General features: G+C 40.5%; 1 protein-coding gene across 1 annotated transcript in view; it reads right to left on the bottom strand.

Annotated features, from left to right (window-relative positions):
• Nucleotides 1-25,913, bottom strand: part of abat (4-aminobutyrate aminotransferase) — a 98,285-nt gene that overhangs the window by 5,958 nt on the left and 66,414 nt on the right. The window contains exons 6-15 of the mRNA XM_084372322.1: nucleotides 22,779-22,828; nucleotides 21,890-21,970; nucleotides 13,064-13,156; nucleotides 12,689-12,751; nucleotides 12,509-12,572; nucleotides 11,980-12,128; nucleotides 9,873-10,010; nucleotides 4,525-4,692; nucleotides 3,931-4,077; nucleotides 256-367 (exon numbers count right to left, since the gene is read on the bottom strand). Of these exons, the coding sequence (XP_084228448.1) occupies nucleotides 256-367; nucleotides 3,931-4,077; nucleotides 4,525-4,692; nucleotides 9,873-10,010; nucleotides 11,980-12,128; nucleotides 12,509-12,572; nucleotides 12,689-12,751; nucleotides 13,064-13,156; nucleotides 21,890-21,970; nucleotides 22,779-22,828 (1,065 nt within the window). The remainder of the gene's footprint in view (nucleotides 1-255; nucleotides 368-3,930; nucleotides 4,078-4,524; nucleotides 4,693-9,872; nucleotides 10,011-11,979; nucleotides 12,129-12,508; nucleotides 12,573-12,688; nucleotides 12,752-13,063; nucleotides 13,157-21,889; nucleotides 21,971-22,778; nucleotides 22,829-25,913) is intronic.

Genomic DNA, 25,913 nt, shown 5'->3' with positions numbered 1-25,913 from the left:
TCAGGGCTTTAACTTGGAGTGAGGACAAAATTTTGCTACCTCATTCCATGGGTCAAAGTGGTTATGTAAAATGTGCATCCCTGTCCTACACAGTAATTTACGTAATCAACAAGTAAATGTATTAATGCTCATTATATTGCCAGTGCATCCTCACAGCAGGGCCAAACCATGACTGTCAACATTCTAAACCACTAAAAATGAGGGTGCCATAATAAATGAATAAATGGCAAGAAGAAAAGAATGAATGAATCATACCTTTGTCTCTGGCCTTGAGCAGGATGCTGTTACGTGTTGCATCATCACAGATATCAATTGCACAGAAGGTCCCCTGTCCTCGAGCTCGGCTTAATATGCCGGGGTACTGAGCCTGGGGACCAGATGCATGTTGTTTAAGTTCAAGCACATTTAGGTCATAATCATGTCAAATATGATCCAAGTCATCTACAAGAAACAGATGTATGATTAAGAATACAAAAATTCTACTCTGATCCTTGACTCACAACTTATACAATAGTCTTATACTACTACTATACTCTAGAGATAGGAATTGCTACCATAGTATAAATAGTATGGCAAAATCTGAGGGTTAGGGAACAGTATCGATAGTACTACTCTTACTGATACTCGCCATCAGTCTGGTGGTCAGTCTGATTAATATTCTCATTGGTTACATTTTATTGCTGTGTGAGAAAAAAAACATTTAAGAACAGGATTAGAATTTTTTAAATATTTTTAATATAACTTATGATTCTAGAGGTGCAAAACAAAGTTGCTATATACTGTAAACTCAGTACTACTGTTGGCCCTGAAAGCAAATGTTTCTGAATAAAATAAATAATATACTTAACATTAAAACACAGCCTTGAGGTTTAAAAGAATGTATCCTGCTGATGTGGATTCACTGAATGAAAGGTACTGCTGCTAAAAGGATAAGGGACTATTTTGGAAGTGGGGACTGTCTACAAGAATTTGCCAAAAGATGTTAGTCACTAATCATGCTAAATACAGACAGTTTGGTTTTGGCTTGCTCATCACAATTGGCTTTAACAAGCACACTTGGCTGTGTAAAATATACAAGTGGTAAATGGAAGATGAGGTTGAAAAGTAGTAGAATTCTGTTGTAATTTTATGTTCTGTTGAATAGATGTTTCACTTAATTTGTTGCACTTACAGTAAGAAGTATCAGTTGTTATTACTTGAAGGGTTGTTTTGCACTTACAGCAGTAAATATAAGTTCTCATTAAATCAAGTAAAATGTATCAATTAGTGTACCTTCATCTCAATCGATTTCATCTTAAGAAACTAAAATTGGAAGATTAAAAAACTGGGCTTTTTGGGGGGCAAAATACTCTGTGTAGGGAACTGGAGCACAGTGACTATTCTGATAACTATACCACATCATAAAACAATATCAGTTAAAAGGACATTATACCAAGGTGCTATAATGAAATGAGACAACTCAAAATAAGCAATATGAATATATCTTTCACAAACATACTGTCCTCACATGACTGAATGATATTTCTAAAACCATAGCCTATGTTCTGTTAATATTTTGGCTAGTTTTTTTTCCCCCACCTGGGCATACTGTACATTCAATCCCCCCCCAAAAAGAAATTTTAAAAAAACAACTAAATCAATATTAGACTGTACAAGGGTATAAGAAGCCCCTCTGTAATGCCAGAGCAGCCCTTAGTCATCATCACTTTCAGTGATATGACTTTTTACATAATAGTTCATATAAGCAACTTTTTTAGTCTCGTTAGATCAAAGTGCTGCATTTGATCCAATTGACCATCACACCCTGTTACAAAGGCTGGACCATTTAATTGGCATTAAAAGAACTCCATTAAAAACTAGCCTTTTGGCTAATTCTGGCATATTTACAATAATGTGCATATGCACTTTCCCTGAGAAATAAACTGAATAAATGCATAAATTGAGCGATGGCATTCATGCTCTGTAAAGGGGTGCCAACGATGTTCTGGGTGGTTTTAATTACCCACTACAGAGCCTTCCTGTCCTGGGCCAAGCACAAACCATGCCAGTTTGTGATGCTTCCAGTAAGGATGCTTTTAATTTCTACATTATTAGTACTGTGCCTCCCCTGATCACATTTAAACATTACCACAATCAGAAACCCCTTTCACATTTGTCAAAAAACCACTAACACCCACTATGTGATGTGAAAGGAGTTAATCGAACATTTTTAGTGGGTTTACCCGCAATCAAAAAACATGTGTACAAAAGCAAATTTCAGTGTAAAAGTGGTATGACAGACGGACTGGTTCATTCTGGCAATACTCCTGGCTATCTGATCAACCTACTGTTTTTTTCCACCGCAGTCACTGTGCATAGTGTTCTGACTCATCAGACACCACGTACACCACGTACTTTAAGAGTCCCCTTACTGGTGCAATAATACCTCAATAAAAGCGTTGTTAAAGCTGCTGTAAGCATTGTTGTCATTTTCCTGTCTGCTTTGCAGTTAGCCCTTCCCCCTCTCTATGTCACCACATGAGTGCACAGCAGTAATCGCCAGACAGAGCAGCAAACAGGAGTATCCTGCTCTCTGCGCATTCATGAGCAGACATGACTACCTATTTATGGAGTTCTCTGTTCTGACTGGTTAAAGTAGGCAGGGATACCAGAAAATGTCCTGTCTCTTTAACTGCATGAGCAGGGGAAGGAGAGACATAGGTTACAAACCAAACACTATATAACAGTGATTAATGTTGGAATATAGACTTATTTAAGATATATCACTTACAGCAGCTCTGCAGTAGTACACATGTTTACAGGTTGAAAAGTTCCTGTGGTTTGGTTTATGTTGGACAAAAAAAAGCTTAAAAAATTGCATATGTGAACATAGACAAAACATGATTTATGCTAATTCCTGACATTATAAACAGGCTGACCATGGCTTTACATCATCATTTAAGTTTTGGGGAATAGAAAAATCTCACGATGAGAAATGACATTGCTGTGGATAAGCTATTAAGTTTGATAAAATAGTCTGGAGATTACCCTGCAAACTGTATGCAGACCACTGTTTTGAGCGTTCTTTGTGAGCCATTCAGTACTTATTTATAGACTGAACATTGCCTACCTAACTGTCAATATTGCTGTTGTCAGTAATGTTGAAGGGTAAGGGTAAATATCCTTGAATACTCATATTTGTTATATTTTATTAATAACAATACACTGCTCGCACTGTTTAAAATTACACTGTTTATATTTGTACATATTATGTTTATACACCTTTACTATTATTATTGTTTATTGTTATATTGAACTATCCTATGACTGCTGTGACGCACAAATTTCCCCCGTTTGCAGGACTAATAAAGTCATTTCTGATTCTGATTCTGATTCTGAAAGAGTGTTACTTATGAAAATTCTACTTCGGGTCAAAAATTACTTTAAATGTTTTCCACATTGAGTGATTAATCCTTTGTTTAATTTTCTGATCTTTGTTTCCAAATAGAAAATTGATTGTGACAAAGGTACACTGATTCATATATATATCTAGGGTTCTACTTCTGAGGGTTGGGTAAGATTGTGAGGGTTGACAAACTTATTGTCTCATGGCATACGATATTATCATAGTGCACAACTTACTACAACCAACAACCTCCAAGCACAATATATTATGGGCTTATGAAGACTGATGCTGACATCGGAAAGCCAGTTGTTCTTGAGGTGAAGAAGCACAAAGAGTGCACTTTCCAAAATATGAGGAAAGCACAGAGTATATAGTGTACACATTGCATTAATCATGTTGTTGTATTCATGGCTAGCTTAAGTAGGTAACTTAAATTTGGACGGTCTAAAGCAAAGCAACTGATGACTTAAAATTTCCAACAGTTAGAACCTAGTACATCAAACTGCAGCTTTACAGTTGCACACCTACACACACGAATACATTACCTGTAGATCGTAAAGACCGTTAAGCAAGGCTTTCCCAGAACGGGTCACCTCTTCCAGAAGGTTTTCTCTGCGAATCACATTGAGAACCTCAGCCAATAACAAGTTCTTTGAAGGGTCACCCATCCATGTGTTAAAAATCCGGTATGGCTGAAAAAAAATTTGACAGCAGTTAGACAAGCTAACACACCTGTAAGTTCAAAAATGATCTTATTAACATATTTTAACATCTAAAAGTGTCAAATGACAATGGTGTTACACTCCAACTTAACATGTGTCTCCATTTCAGAATCTGATTCAGATGCATTTGCCAAGTAAAATTACAGTGTTTTTGACTCCTGTTTAAATTGCTCATATGCACTCCCCAGAAAAAGACATAGCTAGGAATTAACTTTATCTGTTAGTCATTTTAATGTTGTGACTGATCGGTGTATATGAGTAAAGAAACAAAGAAAACCTAGATCATCAGTGTATTGTTTGACCTGTCCAATAGATTCATACTATGTGGACACAACAGGGCTTTTCAAAAATAAATAAAACTTCACAAATAAGATTATGTGGTCTGAATTTCATCTTAAAAACTTAAATATCAAGAACCTTATCTGCCTGTAGTTCATCCTTGTGGTAGTAGCCACCAGTCAGAAGCTTCTTACTGAAGGAGACAATGTCTGCAGGGTCATCCATGCCCCAGTGCTCATGGGCCCAATACTTTCCTGTGGACCCTCCACCAGTCTGGACTTCATCTACGTGGAAAGCACAGCCATGCTGGATAGAGAAAAGGTTAACAGAGTGAGACATGAAGAAAATGACTGAGGTAGACAGATCATGAGTGCAGGTGGGAAGAAAGGTAAGATGTTGATGAGGGTTCTCAGTCATCCAGTTCACGGTAATTATAAGTGCTGTATCCCAGGCAACTGGACGTGTTTCAGTGAGGAAAGGTGAGACAATAAGTTGAATAAATGCAGAAATTGAGCAGACTGTGGCTGGAGTGGGTGTTGTCTTTAGCTGAAGGCATTCAAAACATATGTACTTCTACGCACGGAATTCTCAATTGGTTGTGAATGCTGTTTTTCACAACCAATATTTTTAACATATTAACGCCATTCAAACATCAAAATATTCATCTAAATTAGGACCATTATGCTATTACTTTTCTCATTGATTTCATTCATAGTTTCAGAAATATTCAACGTTTTCTGCGATTTCCGGCCCATTGAAATGAAGGCGGAATGTTAAAAAAGCATTTTCAAAATCCATATAATGGGCGTCAATGGTGCCCAAGACGAAAAGATCCATAAAACTACACAAAAACTTTATAATATTCCTCCATACTGCTTGTCCGCTGCAATCCAAGTGTCCTGAAGTGGCGACATCCAGAGTTTACTTGAAACGACGTCATTTAGTACATTTTTATAGCCTAAACAGTCACTATACTACATTTTCCTGGAGGCACGCTCGCGCGTGCACGCAACTCTCCCTCACACCCGCCATGAGTCTCCCTCACACCTACAGAAGCCGTGCCAGACAAGATCAACGAAAACTCGCAATAGACACTTGTATTTACATCTAGCTGTGAGTGACCGAGCGACACACAAACACAAGAGGGATCTGCCTGCATTAGTGATTTGAAACTTTGAAAGAAAAAGGAAAAATGTCCGAGGACTTCCGAGGGTGTGAGGGAGACTAGCAAATATAGTATAGTGACTGTTTAGGCTATAAAATGTACTAAATGACGTCGTTTTGAGTAAACTCTGGATGTCGCCACTTCAGGACACTTGGATTGCAGCGGAGGAGCAGTATGGAGGAATATTACAAAGTTTTTGTGTAGTTTTATGGACCTTTTCTTCTCGGGCACCATTGACCCCCGTTATATGGATTTTTGCTGCAGGACAGTACTCCTGCGGGTCTCCAGTTGCACTTTGAGGAATGAAAAACTACACCGGACGTTCTAGAGTGAACTATTCCTTTAAGGACATAAAAAACAGCATGACCTGCAATTTTCTGCAACTAAACTCTGGCAAAACAGAGGTTACTGTGCCAGGCCCTAAGATACACATTATCTGATGATTAGTCACTCTGAACAGCATTACCTTGGCCCCCAGCACAACTGTAAGGATTCTGTGATTAGGATATGTCCATTAACTCCCACGTGAAACAAAATTCGAGGACTGCATTCTTCCACCTATGTAACATTGCAAAAGGGACATCCTGCCTTTAAAAAAGATGCAGAAATCTTATGCTGTTTAAAACATAAAGTAATACAATTTAAGATTGTACATACACTGAACAAAAATATAAACGCTTTAAACACTTGATGAGCTGAACTCAAAGATCCAAAACATTTTACATATACACAAAAGACCATTTCCCTCAAATATTGTTCACAAATCTTTCTAAATCTGTGTCAGTGAGCACTTCTCCTTTGCCGAGATAATCCATCCCACCTCACAGGTGTGGCATATCAAGATGCTGATTAGACAGCATGAATATTGCACAGGTGTGTGTAACAGGGTAGACCTGTATCACTAGTAGATTTTGTGTATTTTGTTTGGCACTAGTGGTGGATTTTGTGGTGCATGTGTGGGTGTGGCTTCACAGAGTGAGTGTGTGTGCAGTGATCTCATGGTGATGGGCTAACCTTAAACAGGTGTGCTGGGCATGATGAAACAGCCAGCTTAACTACCCCCACACACACTCTCCTTCAGTCTCCCTCTGCTCTTCTTTGTGACAGGTACCTGTGTGCATGTGTTCTGAGGCCTTTCTACCTAGGAAGCTGTAAGTTGAATGTCTTATCTTGTGTTGAGTCTCCCTCTGCTCTTCTTTGTGATAGTGTGTGGTGTGTGACGTGGGCTGGAGTAATTGTAGGACGGTGGGTCGTACTGGAAGCAACTGCAACAGCTGAGCAGCAGCAGCGCCTTGCAGCCACACAGAGTTGAGTGCAGCATTCATCAGCAGCACAGCATGCGGCGTCAGCAGCTGTAGTACAGCCACACCGAGCCAGTGCATCAGTCGACCAGCCGGATCCAGCCTGCCAGCCTGGTGACAGTGAAGCCCGGCCACTCACCAGGTCACACAGAACCCACACCTTCAGCCATCCCTCTCTAGTATTTTTTTAATGAATTTCCCCTGGACTTAATTAACTTTTTAGAAATTTAAGAATAATAAAGGACTCATTTAAATTCTATCTGTCTTGTTGTTGTCTTGCCCACTATCCACTGGCTGGTCAATTACTCGAACTGTAAGAACATTTTACATGTGCCTTAGGCTGGCCACAATAAAAGGCCACTCTAAAATGTTCAGTTTTATCACACAGCACAATGCCACAGATGTCGCAAATTTTGAGGGAGCGTGCAATTGGCATGCTGACTGCAGGAATGTCCACCAAAGCTGTTGCCCGTGAATTGAATGTTCATTTCTCTACCATAAGCCGTCTCCAAAGGTGTTTCAGACAATTTGGCAGTACATCCAACCGGCCTCACAACCGCAGACCACGTGTAACCACACCAGTCCAGGACCTCCACATCCAGCATGTTCACCTCCAAGATCGTCTGAGACCAGCTACCCGGACAGCTGCTGCAACTATCGGTTTGCATAACCAAAGAATTTCTGCACAAACTGTCAGAAACCGTCTCAGGGAAACTCATCTGCATGCTCTTCGTCCTCATCGGGGTCTCGACCTGACTGCAGTTCGTCGTCGTAACCAACTTGAGTTGGCAAATGCTCACATTCGATGGCGTCTGGCATGTTGGAGAGGTGTTCTCTTCGCGGATGAATCCCGGTTTTCAGTGTTAAGGGCAGATGGCAGACAGTGTGTGTGTCGCGTGTGGGTGAGCGGTTTGCTGATGTCAACATTGTGGACCGAGTGGCCCATGGTGGCGGTGGGGTTATGTATAGGCAGGCGTATGTTATGGACAACGAACACAGGTGCATTTTATTGATGGCATTTTGAATGCACAGAGATACCGTGACGAGATCCTGAGGCCCATTGTTGTGCCATTCATCCACGACCATCACCTCATGTTGCAGCATGATAATGCACGGCCCCATGTTGCAAGGATCTGTACACAATTCCTGGAAACTGAAAACATCCCAGTTCTTGCATGGCCAGCATACTCACCGGACATGTCACTCATTGAGCATGTTTGGGATGCTCTGGATCGGCGTATACGACAGCGTTTTCCAGTTCCTGCCAATATCCAGCAACTTCGCACAGCCATTGAAGAGGAGTGGACCAACATTCCACAGGCCACAATCAACAACCTGATCAACTCTATGCAAAGGAGATGTGTTGCACTTCATGAGGCAAATGGTGGTCACACCAGATACTGACTGGTATTCTGACCCCCCCAATAAAGCAAAACTGCACATTTCAGAGTGGCCTTTTATTGTGGCCAGCCTAAGGCACACCTGTGCAATATTCGTGCTGTCTAATCAGCATCTTGATATGCCACACCTGTGAGGTGGGATGGATTATCTCGGCAAAGGAGAAGTGCTCACTGACACAGATTTAGAAAGATTTGTGAACAATATTTGAGGTAAATGGTCTTTTGTGTATATAGAAAATGTTTTAGATCTTTGAGTTCAGCTCATGAAAAATGGTAGTAACATTATTTTACAAATATTTACATTTAAAGTGAACCCTTCTCTTGAGACTATTTTGGTCTGGTTATTGGTCCCTAATTCCAGGGTGTTGCCCCGTTTTAATGATTTGATTATACATTTTAATTAATTTTGATCAATTTAATTTTAATTATTATTATCAATTATTAATTTGTGTCAACAGAGCATCACAACACTGCAGTCGCTGATGCCTTTGCCTTCATTTGGCTGATTTATTCTCACTTTGATTTATTCTCATTCATCTAACATGAGGTCAAAGACTGCAATGATGCCCTGTTCTACACACGTTTGCTGAAGAGAGACAAAGGTCATATTAAATATATATAAATATATATTAATAAATGTACATATACATACATATAGGGTAGGTGTGTTTAACGCTGGACAGCTGGCAATCGGCTCACCACCGCCATCAACACAGACACACCAGCGTAAGTGGACAGTATAAATTATCACTGATGTGTAGGCCACTTGCGTATGGCGAACCCAAGCGAGTTGGTCCACCCAAAAAGTGCAACTGCTGCAAATTTGGGAGCATTTTGGGTTCCGACCGAATGACAAGGGAGAGTCAGTAAAGCGTGGCAAGTTGTTAGCAAAATTTTCATGAAGAAGGTGACAGCCAAACAAGGTAATGCCTCAAATAACTCCAAATGCAGCACAAAATACTTAACAACAAATAAGTTACATGCAGTGAGTGCTTCAGCTAAAATTAGACAATACCTTAAAATGAACATAATAACATGGAAAATGGTGTAGCAGTGATTGGCAGTTCCCTGATAGCCCTCCAATGTGATTTGTAATCAGCTGGTGTTAACACTGTATACAGCCGGAAAATCTAGGAAAGATTTAACAATATAAGAAATTGGATACCACCCACATAAAGAGTCCAAAAACGTATCTCCCCTGCTTATAAACAGCCTCATATGACCAATGTGAGAGAGTATGATCAGTAATCATCGACTGAAGAAGAACAATAATAAGAAGAAACACTTTATTAAAAGTATTCTCTGAGATTGTTGCACCCACAAGAGCTCCACAATCTCACTCTGTATCTGAGTCAGATTACACTGTTGTATGAAATAATACAGTGTAATCTTGTTTTGATTATCCAATTATTACACTATTGTAAGATGTTATTTAATCTATCATAAGTTATTACTGGGAATATTTGATGCATTTCATGTTAACACAGTGGTGTTTGAGGCTATAAACCAGCATACCTTCAAAGTTGATGCAACTCTAAATGAGCTAATTTAGAGTTGCTTTTGCCTTTAAAAGTGACTATTACTATTTTAGCTTCAGATTGCCATAGTAATAACTGTTACCTTGCGTGCAATGTTGCGGAGGCTTTTAAAGAAGTCTGGGGAGGCGTGGTTATCTCCACCTTCAGCCTGGATCGGTTCAATTACAATCCCTGCCACAGGTTTCCCCTTCTGCCTCCACTTCACAATCAGATCCTCCACCTGGAGACACACATGAGAGTCCCAGCACACCCAACACACACACACACACACACACATACACACACACGCCATTTAATCTCATTACAATTTAAATCTAACACTCAAATATCTTTATATGTAGAAAAAGCAACATGTATCATAAATACTGGCAATACTTTCTGCATAATAATAAAAAAAGGAAAAGAAAAATCACACACACTCAGAGAGCACCATGTTAACATTTACAAAGACGGATTAGACAAATTATATTAGACAAATGCGAAGAAGTCAAACATGTGATCCAAGCATAGCTGCAGCTGCCAAATGTAGGGAGGATAGCTGGCAAATAAGATTGCTGACTGTGTGTATACGTAAGCTATGAGGCATACAATATTACTGACCCATCAATAGGCCAAGAGTAGATCTGACTAAAATTACATTTGGTTATTCCATGTTCCAGCGTTGCTCAGATGTAATCCTGTGGTGGTAACAATATAAATAGATAAATAAATAAATACTCGATTAATCGCAAGTTAAATACAGACAATCATGTGATGAATCGCAATTAAATATTTTAATCGATTGACAGCCCTAGTTTAGACAGGATCTCAGGATTTATCAGGACAGCTGATTCTCTTCAAACTATTTTACCTGATGAATCTGGACAGCATGTGTGTGACCTTTCGATGTGTAGAAGAACATATAACATTAAATAACATGAAATTCTAACCGATCCTGTCAGTGAGTCAGGAGTTTTAAATAATCAATAAAGTTTATCAGCTGTTCCTTGTTCGCAAAAGCGCATGTTTATGAAGAGATACACACATTGTTTCTGCTGCTGGAGAATCGTTGCAGGTAATGTCATTAATATTTCACTCCTCTTATCCCTTCCGTTATTGGTCAGGATGATAATTTTTATGACCCATCCCGCCTGATCCATGGACTGAGATCCACAAACACACAAAGATGCGCAGCAGCGCTCCTCCTCTTCCTCTGTTAAATATCAGTGTATTATTCATTTGTAGTCAAACAGAGGTGTTGGGACAGATGGTTGTGAAACAGCGGGACAGAGGGTTCAGCAACTGAGAACCACATACACATCCCTCACTGAAGACGAGTGCTGCTGTTAAATCTGTGCCTGGCGCACCTGGCTCTTAAAGGGAGGATTGGTTTAATTTATGTTCCACCAAAAAAAAACACAAGCATGACTGACAAGCATAAATCCAAATGTCAGCATCTAAATATAACTCCTCTGCGCTGTGCGCCTCACTTTAAGTAGCAAAATGGACTAAACGTACTACTGCCTTGCGCTTTAGACCATCTAAATAGGGCCCAGTGTCTTTTTACCAGCTGCGACAGTGACAACTCGGTGCTGTTTTCACCCTGTGATTTTTTGTATGTGCATGTCATCATAGCAAAATGTGGTCCTGGAGACACTTGTAGATGGAACTACCACAGAAGTGTGAGTACTTTGCAATGTATGTGTGCTTCTATCTATCTGTCATTCCCTGGACAGATTTTTGTCAGGGAACAGACCATGCAAGATGCAGTCATGAAACTTTGCATTGTGCATTTAAGATGAAAATTAAGGCTGAGATTAAAGATCGCCGTGGTCCGAGCAAGGGCGCCAGAAATAGGAAGGTGTGCACTTAAATCCCCTGGCCCACATTCATAGTGGCGCAGTCAAAAACCTTTACAGGTGTGTAGTTGAGATCAAAATGAAGGCTGAGTTTGAAGATGGAATAGTCCGACCCATGATTACTGAGTACTCATAATAATGCAGTAATGACTACAGTGAAGTCATGGGTCAGAAAGACAACATGCTGACGGGTATCGTGCCTGATGCGATACCATCACCAGATGGCCTCTACCTTTGTTGCCTTTTTTTTTTTTAACTTTAATTTGCAGGGGGGAGTGAAAAGACAGTGATGACAACAGTCAGTTTATTGATGTCTAAAGCTCTACACACCCATCTGCACAAGCAGCCTACCTCCTCAAGACAGCGAGCCTCTTCCTGTGCATTCTCTCTGGTAAATTCCTGTAGTGGGTACTGCAATCTGGGGAAAGGGGCCATTGGCCAATCAAATGATGGCACATCCAGTTTATGGATTGCTTTGGAGTGTGTCGTTGCCAAGCAACCTTTAAAAAAGCAAAAGCACTTTGTAAGCAAATAATCGGCACTGTCACAATATTGTAGCTAATATTACCTTCAGGTATATATCTAAATAATACATCTATATCAAGCAATAATACATCTAGATATAATATAGCTAATATGTCTATATCTCTACACCTAGCTCAAAGGGTGTAAATAAAAAAAAAAGCTCCATTCTGGTTCCATTCAAGCACAACAGGAATATTTTTGGAAACAGGCACAGGGAAGAGCTCAAAGGTCTTTTTCAGGTCTCATCACACAGCACTACTGGTAAACAGCAAGTTGTTGTTTTTTAAACAAGGGTTTAAAAAAAACAAATTATGATTGAATCATTGCATCCTGCTACATATATTACTTTATGTACCCAATGTTCTTCCATGGAAACCTCCCATGAAAGACAAAATGCTGAGGTCTGGACAACCTGGGGCCTGAGACAGAAAGACATGGAGATAAAAAAAAAGGGGGAGATACATTTTTAATACAATATAGCTGGAAATCCCAAAATATTGTGAGCAGTCAATACAAAACAATTAATTTCACCCACCTGGTTTATCATGCAGGTGCTGAGGTCTTCATCGGATGGTGTGTTGTGGCCTCGCTCTTTGTTCTATAGCAAAAGCAAACACAGCTAAATATACTTTTGGTTGATGAGATAATATTTGTTTTTATAAGCAAGCAAGCAAGCAAGCAGAAAGATAGCTGACTGAAACAAACCTTAATTTTACATCCACATCCACAGCACTTGATAGTATCATATAATTTGCCTTTTTATGCTGGTGTGCATTATTTTTGTAATTTGTCCCAGCTGTTTTGTTGCAGCGTCTTGTTTCTTGGACTGTGACAGATGTTTTTCTAAACTTAGTCTTCTACTACTACTATTTTAGACCATGTGACATAGTCAAAGTTTGTACTCACTTACCCTGTACCAGATAAACATTGCTTTGTAAGCATTTTCATTGGAGCAGGAGCCACAGGCCATTGTCTGAACACGACTCATTCCACTGGGAGCCACCTGACAGGAGGATAGACAAATCATATTACTGATGTTAAAGGCTAATAATTAACTAGAATTGCCACCTCCTGGTAATATGGCTCCACACACCAGTCAAGTTACAGGTCACATCCATGTCTGTCCAAACTCACCTTATATAGCCTATATAGCGAGGACAAGAATATAATAAAAAGTATTACTTATACTTCTGATGATTCTCCTTGCATGGCAGACCATTTACTTAGAGACTACTTTTTGAGAGTAGTACAAAGAGCTGATAAGAATTACATGCAACCATTACCTGAAGCCAATATCAGAAAGAACCAGCGACCTTGTATAACTTAACTAATTTGCTGCTATCTGCTGATTTGCACTATTGTACTCTTTATATTCATGTTTTTAATGGTACATTGTGCTATGTATAGTATATGTGCCTTTATGTACTTTTGTTGTTTTATTGGAGAAGCCATAGGAAAATTTAATTAAAGTTAATCTTATCTAATCTAATCTAAACAAAACAGATTGTTGAATGCTTGGCCAATAAAGATTATTCTGAGAGAACATCAGTAAGCTACATATTCTAAAATGCAGATGCTTCACACACATCTTCAACACAGCATCACAAAACAGTGTTTTCCAACTCTAGTGGCCCGCCAAAGTCTAATTTCCCTTGCCATAGTCTCATTATGATCCAAATGATAATGATATATATCTTTTTGTCTGTTTAATTTACCAGCCACTTCCAGCGGCCAACATTGTTTATGAATGGCATGTGAAAATGTGTTGAACAAGCATGAAACAAAGCTCTTATTTTCCAATAGATACCTCTGTGTTGAATATAGTTAAAGCTGCTGTGATTCATATACTGTTTATTAGAATAAAATTAAAATAGCTCTATATTCAACAGTAATCACTGTTACAGAGTACAGTAACCCATGTTTCTCCTCCCCCTGCTCATGCAGTTAAGAGAAATACAATTTTCTTGTATCCCTGTATCCAATCAGGAAAGAGAATTTCAGAAAGAGGTGGTCGTGTCTGTTTCTGAACGTGCACAGAGCAGGATCCTCCTGTTTTCTGCTATGTCTGGCAATTACCGCTGCGTGTTCATGTGGTGACATAGAGAGGAGGGAGGGGATTGCTAACTGCAAAATGGACAGGAAGTTGGCTAAAATAACACCTACAGCAGCTCTGGATGAACTGGCGTCTCATCCAGGGGTGTACCCTGGCCTTCGCCCTGTGAGAGCTGGATTTGGCCCCAGTAGCCCCGCAACCCCCCAAAAAAGGGGGGATAAAAGCGGCAACAACTCGCGACCCCAATAGAGACATAGCGGAAAGAAAATGAGATGAGATGAGGTGAGACAAAGATTATCTAGTTTCTCAATCAAGGTTACCACATGGGGCTAACACAAGATTAAAAGCAATGGATTGATACTGACCATTAGCTAGGGATGTAACGATATATCGAATTTAGCAATATTGCGGTAAAAAAATTCTCAATACCATCATTGCACTGTTACGAAATCCACCAACATGTCACATGGTTATTTTGCTCATAAAGCTAATGGATCTAGCAAGGAAAATCCCTATAGCTGTATTCTTCTTTCTCTCCTTGTCACTGTATAGTTTTGTTTGAACAGCAGAGGGTGTAATCATACTGGTCAAGAGGACAGACTCCTGTCAGCCTTTGTGCGTATGCAAGTCAAAACCACAATCCCAACGAGAAAATGGCGAATGAGTGTGGCAACGAGGAAGTTCATATTGCAGATGCACCATCAACTTGTAAAGCCTAGAGCCAGAACAATTTGCAAATACAGCTGATCAATGATCAGCTACAATACGGGAAATACATCAAATATTAGAAGCTATTGAGCGCAGCACCACCCAGAAAAATTATGGTCACCACATCAAGCTGCTATGAGGAAAACACTTCAGCCAGGTCAAAGGACTCTGAAAGAAGCATTTAGCGGCCCACTTCCCCAAAACAGTCTGAGAGCTGAAGAAATAACAAGATGTATCAGAGGTTAGTAAACGCACTGGAGCACACCATTCGGTTGCAGCCTTACTTAATGCTATGGTCTACGATCTGAGAAAGATTTGAAAAAAGCATCCCCCCCAACACACCCCTCCCCTCCGAGCTCGTATCGCTCTCCCTCAGAGCCTCCCGCAACAAACAACAAGCCGGTCAAAGAAACCCAATATGGCGCCAGCTTTGAATGCGGAGTAACGATGTCAGATTCACAGGTAAAGTTACTACAATGCACGTTGAAACTAACGTAAATCATGTAAGTCATTACAATGTCCACAGCTAAGCTCCACAGCCAAGCTAGCATAACGTCATTAGCATGTTACAGCTACGTTACGTTACAGCTACGTAATAAGTTACTATTTATCAACAGCTAAGTTAGCCACTTCTAAAAGTTATGAGGGCCAAGAGACTAACAGATGCTGCCGTCAGCTTTCATCACAACGATTGCTTCCACATTGTGGCTGAAAAATAAACCTGTGTGAGTCTCAGACCAGCTGTGTGTGTCCCAGCTGTTGTCTGAGTAGCACCAGACCGCGACACAAACGTGCCCATAAACCGTAATCTCTTGTTTATGACAGATAAGACACACAAATACACACATCGTAACGCGTATACGATAATTCATATTGATTTAGCAAAGGCTTCGTTGAAAACAAATGGACAAGACCGGGAGGAGGGTTAGCAAAACAGTTGAGTAGTGACGGGCGAGAGGTTGTTATGGAGAAATAAATCTGGACAGGATGAATGAAACCCCTCTTTGTTTCACATCTCCGCTTTTTGTCTGCAAAAGCAGAGGCCGCTTGCTGTCACTCTGTTTTCCCTCAATACCTGAACTGCTCAGGGCAAAACAAACCTCTTGTCCGCTTGTAGTTTCAAATGCAGAAGTGGGTCGGGACGAGACGTGAGCAGGAGCAGGAGAGTGAGCGAGGGGAATGGATGGGAAAATTGACCAATAGGAGCCATCCGGACTGGATGGCTCCTATTGGTCAATTTCTTTTCAGTTTTGCAGGCGCTAGAGAGAATGGATTTATTTGGTTCCTTTTACTCTTCACATTGTGTAGGTCGTACTATTCGGCCATAGCCACCATCTAAATAATGTTAATAATAATGACCAATCTTTCAAACTGTAGACCATAGACCTCTGAGTCAGAGACTCTGCACCATCTCCGCAGCGACGGCTTGCCAATTCTCTGCATTTGTTTGTTCACACAGAACCAAGCAGCTCCGGCGTAAAGCCACACCAGTGTGTCAATTCATATGACATGCCAGCACAGTGGATCCAACAGAGGCATGACGGTACACATCATGACGTTGACATCATGTTTTTCCCTTTGGTGTCCACCTGTTAATCTAAACATGTATCCGCTGACTGTTATATTCATATGGATGCAGTTATTATGTGTTGTGATTGAGATCCTGACCCACCTTTCATCCTGGAAAGAGAAACAGTTACGTTTTTCACTATAAATTACATAATTACATAATCAGTAAATCAGGAAATAGCGGCCCTGTCTGACTCTATCACTTGCGGGGAGTGATGCTGTTTTCTGGGGGAAAGTTCACTGAAGTTTTGGTCGGGAGGGCTGACCATCGCGGTGATTTTTTCAAGACAGAAACTACAATAACACAATAGTGGAAGGAGACAAACACAGGGTGTGTTTTTGCCAGGGACAGACGCTGTTTTTTGGGCAGAAATGTGACGAAGAGTCAGTAAGACAGACAGGATGACAGACACTTCTCCACGTATAACTGCAGTATTTTTTTCCTCATGTAAGTTGCCGAAGACACTACCAGTTACCATATTACTGTTGTTTGGTTCTGTAACGTTGCTTTGCGGGTCATTTCTCTTGTATTTGATGAGTGAAGGATCTGTTTAGTTATCAGATTGTGAACACCATCAGATCGACACACTCTTGCTCCCCGCCTCCGGCTTATCCATTCACACAGGCTCACCTCTGCTGCGGCTCTGATACTAACTACCGCATCTAAAACTTTCACACAGAGGACGATGCAAAGAATCGGCTCATGATTCAAAAGGCAGTGTGAATGGGGCTACTGTTATCAGCTCTGTATCAAGTGACAAAAACTAAAGTGACTCAGAGACTCAAAGAGGCAGAGTGCATCTAAATAACAATAGATGGCTAGACACGTGCTACTCAGAGCTACAGTCGTGGTCAAAAGTTTACACAAGTTAAGAACATGTATATCATGGCAGTCTTAAGTCTTGAGTCGAAACATTCATGAGGTTTGGTTCAACAATTAATTTATTATGGGTCTTCTTGAAATGTGACCAAATCTAAAAATAAAAAAAAACATACATACAGTAATTCTAATTTTTGGTTAAATGTCCTTTGGCCATTTTCACCTCAATGAGGTGCTGTTAATAGCCATCTACAAGCTTCTGGTAGGCCTCTGGCTGAATTTTTAAACACTCCTGTTGACAGAATCAGTTCAACTAAATTTGTCAAGACTTTAGAAAGGCAATTCCAAACCTCAATTCTAGTTCCTTTTCCACTTTTGATGTGTGTTTGGGATAATTGTCAATGGAACACCCCACTGCACCTATGACACAATCTTCTAGCTGATGTTTTAGGTTTTCCTGAAGAATTTGGAGATAACACTCCTCCTTCATTATTCCATTTATGTTCTTTGTAGCACCAGATCCACTGGCAGCCAAACAGCCCCACAGCATAATACTACCACCACCATGCTTGACAGAAGGTGTGTTCTTGGGAATAAAGGCCTCACCTTCTTGCCTCCAAATATATTACTCAATTTTTGTTTCATCTGACCACAGAGATTTCCTCCAGAAGGTTTATTCTTTGTCCATGTGATTAGCAGCAAACTTCCGTTGAGCTTTAAGGTGCCGTGTCTTGGGCAAGGGCTTTTTTTTCTTGCACAGCAGCCCACGGCAATGCAAAACACACTTGACTTTGGACACTGACACCTGTCTTCCAGCAGCTTCTAATTCATAGCGGACTTGCTTTTGTGGTGATTTTTGGTTGACACTTAACTATCCTGACCAATTTTCTCTCAGTAGCAAGAGACAGTTTGCGTTTCCTTCCTGATCATGGTAGTGATACAACTGTGCCACGCACTTACAAAATATTGTTTGCACAGTTGGGACCTGTAACTGCTTTGAAATGGCTTCAAGTGACTTTCCTGACTTCTTCAAATCAATAATGTGATCAATGCTGAGCTCCTTAGACTTATCCATTGTAGTGTTTGTGGCTGTGTCTAATGGGTGTATCAAATAAGCCCTATTAAAATAGGCCCCAAAGTCATCAGCTATTATCAATCATATCCACTCAGAAGAAGTTAAGAGGCCATGCTACAAAAGCAAATTTGAGTAGGCCGTGTTGGCCTTCTGCTTGGGCGAGTGAGGCGCGTGTAGCAGCATTTTTTTTTACCGCAGTTACAACTCCTACGGCTGTGCTGGCCACCAAACAGAGGTTAAGATAAGGTTAAGCGCAACGTGTGTGATGCGGTCAGTCTGGACAGAGGTGACATCACAGACACAGAGGACATAGTAATGCTTCTCACACCGCTGAAAAAAAGCAACCACCGTGCTTTGAGACAAGTTTCATCCTACAGTATCTCTCATTGTGCCCCTCAAGGTCAAGATAGAACAAAGCATGACATAGGCTCCACTACTATCGCCCAAATGAAGGAGGCCATACTGAAGGACTTGACAGAGCGATACCAAGGAGAGCAAACCAAGTGTCTGCTTGAGAGCACTGCATTGGACCCCCAGTTCCGGAGCTTGTGCCTGCTGGACGACAGCCAGAGGTAGGAAGTTATCGTATCATGAGTTTTTGGGATCATTCAATCCCTTCCACTGACTAAAGCCTACAGGCTGTTAACATTGTACAGTCAAAACTGTGGGGACTGGGTTAATCACCCAGTTAATATATATATATATATATATATATATATATATATATATATATATATATATATATATATGTATATATATATGTATATATATATATATGTATATATATATTTAAAGGGGACATATTATGCAAAACTGACTTTTTCCTTGCTTTAGTATGTATATTTGCGTATCCGGAGTGCCTCCCCACCCCCTAAGCATGAGTTTTGACAACTAAGTCAATATTTTGTACCTGGCAGAGTCCGGAATTGAGTCTCTAAAGGAGCCGTTTGGATTTCACCCGGATTGTGACGTAACAGTCCGGGTGATTTGCATACTCTTTGCGTATCTCCTCCCACATTACGCCAGCTACCTGAACGAGGATCCGCCATTTTTTTCCCCTCGCTAACTTGTACGCGACAGCCTGACCGCTACCATGTACAACCCGAAAGCCAAGCACTGCTGCTCTGTCGTCGGATGCACGGATCCTCATGTTTCGCTACATCGCCTCCCTACCAAAGAGGATATCAGAGCGAAGAGGCTACTTTTTATTTATCAGGGTCCCAGCTTCAGTGAGCAGAAGCGTTATGGTCTGTGCCAGTCACTTCACCCCGGACTGTTTCAGCAGCCAGGGTCAGTACAACGCTGGACTGGCAACGAGATTGTCCCTTGAAAGATGGATCCATACCCGCTGTCAGTGACGGAACTGTAAGTATTTAAAAAACAGTGTAGTTTGTGTTACTTTGGCCGTTTAGCACATGAGCTAACGCTAACCGTGGGTGTAAATATGAGGCTGAGCCAACATTACATGTGAAGTTATCAACGTTGGGCTTACAGGCCGGAGGATTCACGATAATGTTAATGATACGAAACGTTTATTTGTCATATCAGCACTCTTTTAAAACATGACGGTGAATTGAGACAATGAATTAGGATATTGAAATTTTATCGCTTCTAACCGGCCGGTGAACCACTGCTCGGCCGTGAACATGGGGAGGAGACGGGGTGAAATGTCTCAGTTGTTCGCGGACAGTGAGCTGCTGCTCCGCGGTGAACAAACACAGGAGACGGGGTGACATCGTCTCAGTTGTGTGTGTCAGTTGTTCGCGGACGTTTAGCTGCTGTTCCGCGGTGAACACGCACAGGAAACGGTATGAACTGGTCTGCTATTCACAGCTAGTGAGCTACGTTCATTCATTAGCATGTTGTGCTAAAGGACAGTGTGTAAGCAAACTTCTAGAAGCGTGTCTTGTCTGAATGCACTGCTGACTGTGTGACAGGCCGAGGAGCTGCTGTAGTTTGGCAGATGTCATGGCCCTGGGAGTCTGTCCTCTGACCGTTTTTCTGTGTGTTGGTATACATGTAATACGTGTGTAGCGTTAGCCGTAGCGTTAGCTGTAGGCTACAGCTAACGGTACAGCTAATGCTACAGCCTGTAGCGTTAGCTGCTGGCATGAGAGACCTGAGAGCACCAAAACGTTATCTGCAGTAAAGCAATCACTACTTTGTTTTGGAGCCGGAGACAGGGGCTACATGCTACATGTCTGCTGTGCTACTATCAGTTATATGCAGGCACGGACACAGAAAAGCTGCGCCGCGCTGTGTATTGCTCGTTGTTGTTGTTGTTGTTGTTTTTTTTTTCGTTTTTTTTTCTCTCAACTTTATTGAAAGTTGCTGTGTGTTGCTCGTTGCCATGGTCCCGCGATGCCGTCCTCACGTCTTCCGGTCAGCAGGAAGAAGTGGGCGGCGCACGCAGTAGCTCATTAACATAATGAAAAAAAAGTCAGAATCCGGCCGCTGAGAGCAGGGCTGTGAAACTGGTGTGTAAACAACCCTGCTGTGCTCAATCCTTCGGTTTTTTCGACCAAAGCATGTTACTATCAGTCCATTTAGACATCAAGGACCCATGTCAACAAGCAGAAATGAGCATAATATGTCTCCTTTAAATATATCACTCAGCTTTGGCTCTGGGGACCAAAGCTCAGTGATATATTTTATTATTTTAATTTTTTTTTTCTACAATTTCTTACTTATGTCCCTATCACTTGTGGTCTAGCATCTTCATTTTTCTCTGAAAGTGCAGAGCATTGATGCTTTAAAATATGCAAAATTTTCTTCGGGGGGTAGCATGCCACCTAAAGGGTCAAAGGTCCACCCACCATAGTCTCACATGAGAAACACTGTATAAGATTTATAAAATCAACACAGTTTCAAGGTGGGCACCCAAGGTCACATTTCACTATCTGGCCAAATGTGAAATGTGGTCACAATCTCCCCTTTTGTTCCTCAGTAACGGCATGAATAATGGCCAGAAAATACTTTTTACAGAACATTGTGATAGCACAGTGAAGATGACTTTTGACCATTTGGGTATACAGTAAAATGTCATCACTTCTTCACTTTATCCTATTAGACATTTGTGTGAAATAATAATTTACTCATAATTAACATGAGTAATGACCAAACTATGTTGTGAGGTCACAATGACCTCAACCATTGACCCCCAAATTGAAAACAGTTTATTTGGGTGGGTATTTCGGCCAAATTCAAGGAAATTCCGCCAAGGGTGTTTCTGAGATATCACATTCACAAGAATTAGATGCATAAGGTAACAGTGACCTTGATCTTTGACCACCAAAATCTAATCAGTTCATCAAACATTCCAAGTGGAAGTTTGTACCAAATTTTAAGAAATGTCCTCATAATGCCTACAGCCACAGCTATCCCTTGTGGATAGGCATAAAATATTTCATTTCAACAACAAGAAAAGAAACACTAATAGTAGTAGTACTTAGTATTAATAGTTATTTGAAGTCTGCATTATAAATGTAACTGTGTGAGTGTTGTTACTAACTGAAAGAAGACTTTCAGTGAGCTTGTCTGGAAAGTTCTCAGGTGGCAGTATTCCCAGGGCAGGTCGGTTCACAAGTGTACTCTGAAAGAAAAACAGAAAACAGAGACAAATTCATGAATACACGAACTGCAAACACACACCATTTTGGTCGACAAAGCACAACTGAAACTGATATAAAACATTTATTCTCCAAACCCTATTCAGTTAGACTCTCATCAACTTTTAAAGTGTTCCTATCTAGACGATTACATTGCAATGCACTTGTATTTTTTTAGCAGGGTAAACAGTATTACCTCCATTTATTGATAACATCAACCAATAACTAATAACTACTTTTTTCCAACTGTATCAACAGCTATCACTGCATGCATCAGTTAGCTTGTCCAAATTAAGAACAAAAAAATGTCTTTTGTATTATACAAAAGAAGTTCTTTTAATTTGTGTTTACACTGTACTACATCAGTGGTGACAATAGACCACTACATGAATGGGATGAACAATGAGAAGCCATGCGATTGTTGCAGATAAGGCAACTTATAGAAGATAAGAACCAGAAATCTATTTCCTTGTTCTTACACCCAGTGCCATACATTCCTGGGGATTAATCCGCTCACACGCAGGACCAATAGGAATGTACACAGTTATATTTTGCAGCAGCCCTCTCTTAGATGTGAGCTATGTGATGTCTTTGTCAACCTGGGAATAAACACTTCTGCCACTATGACACATGAGCCGTGGAGTGTACACACTTGAAAGCAGAAGCATCTTTATTAGAAAAATGATAACACACTTACAGTATGTGATAAGCAGAATTCACCATTTCTTCAGATTCAGACCCAGATAATACCGTTACATGACATGGATTACCTTGAATGTGAAGATAACCTACCAGATTGTTGGGATTGGCCATCAGTTTGAGGAGAGCAGGGTGGTTGTAGCCTGAGGGAGGACATAATGGGAGTGGGGATAGATAGGAGAAGAGAAAATATCAGACTGAACAACTGTACCAATGGATTATGTGTAGGTGTCAACAGGCTCTGGTTTTACATTTTGAGGCTCAGCATACGCACTTTTTTCTATTACCGTTATTACCTTTTCATCATTATTTAAAATGTGCTCAATGTGCTTAATCAAAATAAAAAGTAAACACCATACATGACAAAATCCCATACAATACATAACATAGAATAAAAACGTACACTGCCTGCCCAAAAAAAAATAATCACCACTTGGATTTGACCAAGCAAATACGTAAGGGCCTTCCATTGGATAATTACTGCAGTGCTTTATATGTTTCAGCTGGCAACAAGTTATTTAACCCTAACTGATGCAGTGAGTAGCTTCTCATTTCTTAAAACAACCATGTCGGAAGATATATCCTGTGGTCGTGGAAAAGATGTTACTCTGTTTCAGAAGGGTCAAATTATTGTCCTATATCAAGCAAAGAAAACCAACAACAGGAGATTACTGAAACTACTAAAACTGGGTTAAGAACTGTCCAACATGTTAAAACCTCAAAGGATAGTGGTGAACCATTTTCTTCAAGGAAATAAAATGATTGTGACCGGAGATCACTTAAACATTTGGTGAAATCAAATTGTAAAAAATCAACAGTACAACTCACAGCTATGTTTAATAATGAAAGTAAGAGCATTTTCACATGCACAATGCAAAGAGAACTCAAGGAATTTGGACTAAACAGCTGTGCAGCCTTAAGAAAACCACTTATCAGTGAGGCTAATCGGAAAAAATGGCTTCAATTTTCTTGGGAGCATAAAGATTGGACAGGGGTAGATTCAGCAACGTTAAGTGCCCAAAAAATTAGGTCAGCTGACTACTTGAATATACTGAATGACCAGATTTTTCCATCAATGGATTTTTTCTTCCCTAATGGGCATATTCCAAGATGACAATGCCACTATTCATCAGGCTCAAGTTGGGAAAGAGTGGTTCAGGGAGCATGAGACATCATTGTCACACATGGATTGGCCACCAAAGTCTCCAGACCTTAATCCCATTGAGTATCATTGAGATGTGCTGGAGAAGCCTTTATGCAGCGGCCTGACTCTCCCATTATCAATATAAGATCTTGACGAAAAATTAATGCAACTCTGGATGGAAATAAATACCTTGACATTGCATAAGCTTATCAAAACGATACCACAGCGAATGTGTACCGACATCAATGCTCAAGGCGGTCCAATGGAATTAGTGGGGTTTTTTTAGCTGGGCAGTGTATTTAACCTAAATATAACAGATTCAAAATAATTTGAATGGTACAGTGACTTGTAATTGGGTAAATTGGTGTCTTCATCTGGGAGTCCGAAGTGCTTGTCTTTTTGTTTCTTAGGTTGTAAAATTCACACTTCCTTGTGAATCTTGCACCATGTCTTAAGATGTGTGGCAGTGACAGTTTATCAGCTTCTGGAGGCTCCATCCACCAATAAACTACCTCTGTCATTTGGGATCTTAGTTTTAGGATTTGGGAGTCCTGAAGTAGTTGGGGCTTGTTTTATGTCTCCCAGAGGCTGGTGTGTCCAAATGAACACACGGTTGATCATCCTACATATCTTTGTCACCAGTGGTTGCTAACCATATCTGGGGGATCAAATGTCTTACTTCCTAACACAGAATCAGCATTGGCCCAAAAAATAATAATCTCAAACTTGTGCCGTTTTTCCACTACCAGTTTTGGCCACGCCAAGTCAAACCAAGCCGCACTGATTTGTTTTTCCTTTACCAGTTTTGCTGCGCCAAGTTGAGCCGAGCCACTCCAGCGATGGACCTGCTCTGGAGCAGCCCCGTCTCCAAGCGGGCTGCGGTGACATCTGCTGTGTTTTACTGTTACAGGAGTCATGTTTAGTTGGTACTGGTGAAAACACAACATTTCCTGTAATGCTGTTCCATAATAAAAGCTTTTATGTGACTCAATATCGGGGGCTTTTATTGTGAAGAAGTTATAGTAAATTAAACATGTTTGTAACTGAATTAGCAGAGCCACTTTGTTAGCAGTGATAGTACTGCAGGGATCCGGACATTGGGACACACCTTCAAACAGGTTGTAATGGAAAAGCAAAACCGCAGTGCCAACTCAGATCGAGTAGAGCCAGGCTGGCAGATGTAATAAAAAAACAGCATTGGATTCATCAGTAAATAGGACTTTTCCAGTCATCCACTGGGAAATGCTGGTATGTCTTTACCCATGTCAAGCGTTTGGCCCCCGTTTCCCCTCCTGAGAAGTAGTTTAGAAACTGCTACTCGACCTTCAAGTGTACTACAAAACAGGTTGCTTTTCTATCTCTCTGGGGACTAAACTTGATGTGCTTATCTTCTGATGGTGTGGTCATGTTGGGTCTGCCTGATTGTTCTTTGGATACAACTGATCCAGTTTTCTAAAAAGCATTTTAGAGTTCCATGCACTGCCTCCTTATAAACCTGTAGTCTCACCATGATTTGACACGGTGAAAACCCATCTTTGCTTAAAACAATGATTTGACATCTGAGATTGTTTAGTTCCGATGCCATGTTTTCCACTATCATAATGCTACTTATAAATGATACAATTATAAACGAACCCCTAATGAGTAAACCGAATCCACCTTTAATGCATACTTCAATGGGAGGCGATACAGTTCAAGTATATCTGACCTTTTGTACAGAGGAGTTTGTCAAACCATAAATATGCTTAAATGTGCTGCTAAAAGAGTGCAGGTCTCAACAGATTTTTTCAAGTTTAAAGTAAAAATATGAAACATTTCTAATGTGGTCTCAGACTTTTTGACCCTACTGTACATACAGTATATACATAAACTCATCTGGTGTAAATAGCAGCAATAAGCTGTTTTAAATCAAGTATACAGCCCATTCACTTTTGACTGCGTGTGAGCAGCATTAATTCTGTAAACACAGTCCAAATCTTCGCCTCCCCCTGTAGTCCAACGCTCTTGTCGGCTTGAAACATGTTGAGTTCAACATCTTGATGCAAAGTGTTTTGGTGGAGACAGGACTCAGTAGACATGTGGGC

Source organism: Pagrus pagrus (assembly GCF_965226575.1).
Source record: "Pagrus pagrus genome assembly, chromosome: 13".
Lineage (NCBI taxonomy): Eukaryota > Metazoa > Chordata > Actinopteri > Spariformes > Sparidae > Pagrus > Pagrus pagrus.
Note: the sequence above shows the minus strand (reverse complement) of the source record. Positions and strands in the feature narration are given on the sequence as shown.